The sequence below is a fragment of the Perkinsus marinus genome (assembly GCF_000006405.1).
Source record: "Perkinsus marinus ATCC 50983 genomic scaffold scf_1104296933264, whole genome shotgun sequence".
Taxonomy (NCBI): Eukaryota; Perkinsozoa; order Perkinsida; family Perkinsidae; genus Perkinsus; species Perkinsus marinus.
In genome coordinates this window covers 1-1,463 of record NW_003215176.1, presented here as the reverse complement: position 1 = coordinate 1,463, position 1,463 = coordinate 1, and the positions used below count along the sequence as shown (strand labels likewise).

The 1,463-nt window shown below is 48.3% G+C and overlaps 1 protein-coding gene across 1 annotated transcript; it reads left to right on the top strand.

Annotated features, from left to right (window-relative positions):
• Positions 1 to 1,017: 1,017 nt before the first annotated feature.
• Pmar_PMAR004243 (hypothetical protein) lies at positions 1,018 to 1,261 on the top strand (the record flags this gene model as incomplete). Its single annotated transcript, XM_002785208.1, has 1 exon — positions 1,018 to 1,261. A coding segment is annotated over one exon (244 nt), but the record flags the coding sequence as incomplete, so codon positions are not given.
• Between the last annotated feature and the right edge of the window lie 202 nt (positions 1,262 to 1,463).

Genomic DNA, 1,463 nt, shown 5'->3' with positions numbered 1-1,463 from the left:
GTGCAGTACAATGGAGTGCAGTGTATAACCATTCAGGCGATGAGAGCGGAAGAAGAGTATCTCCAGCGGCGGCTAGTTGTGGACAACCCTGATGGAGCAGCAGCAGCAGCAGTTCCACCCGCGGAGTGATCTGCATACTACTTGTGACGGTCTCTTTAGCTGTGGCCCTCACCTTATCACTGTTATTCTATCAGAATGGCTCGGGATGACTTTTAGTTCTCAATTAGGGGGTCTAATATTATGGTCCTATGGAACTTGGAAGTGGCTCAGGAGTACCTCATCTATGAGTACCTTACAGACGTGATATACATAAGACCAACTGATGGGAGGGGGAGGGAAGAGGCTTTCTCTTCATGCCTATCATGTGGACATTAATTGCCCCTATTGGTAGAGGAAACTGCCAAGTCTCTCACGGTGACGTCGTTGTATTCTGCACGCATGCACACCTTGTCGGGTCACAGGCAATGAAACTTCCTCAATTCAATTCAGGCAATTCTTCAGCATTATCATAACTTAGTAATCGGAACTCCCGGCTGCTTTAGTAGCACGCGTTACTGTATAGAGATCGGCTATGTCAACTGTCTTCATTGCAAGCCATGCTGGGCTGTATGCTCCTCCGTTCAATTTGGGCTGCCTTCGGACATCCCTCCTGTTGTTCGAGCTTAGTCATACAAGTCATCTCGATAGACAGACCTATCCTACCTTCATAATAATAGGAGCAAGGATAGATAGGCACCGCCATGCATTGCGATATATACTGTGAGAGTAGTAGTGTTCAGTTTGGTTTGATGACTGCTACGGCTAGACACTTTCTTACCCTGGTTGATATCAGCGTAGACCCACCCCATTGGCCTGCGCATCCCGTTGATTCACATTCCGAGTGTCTTAGGATTGTTCGATCTCTCAGGTTGAATCCATTGGATGCCCTCCTCGTCATCATCTTCGTATTGTTCGAGACCAGACATCAGATCCATCCTCTATGTCGCAGGATCTCTGGTAGCACCTCTCGCTGTTGGTATGGCCTTCGGGTTCACTGGTCCGGCTATTGATACTATGAGGAACTCCATGGAAGCACCTGATGGTCGTCACATCGATATTGGTTCGAATACGAATCTGCATGTATTCGCCAGCTCTACTGAGTCGGCTTTCTTTAGTGCAGCCGTGACCTTTGGGGCCGTGATAGGTTCTCTCGTTGGGGGTCCAACTACCGAACTTCTAGGACGTAGAATGGCCTTCCTACTAGCGGCCCCTACCAGTGCATGTGGGTATGTAATCGTTGGAGTTGGTAAAGCTCCGTGGCTATTGGTCTTAGGGAGGGCCCTCGAGGGTATCTCTATAGGTATATGCTCATTTAATGGTGCTGTGTACATTCAAGAGATGTCGCCAAGTGATCTGAGAGGTGCCTTTGGATCCTGTACTCAGCTTGTAACAATTGTTGGTATGATCGTCATATACGGTCTTGG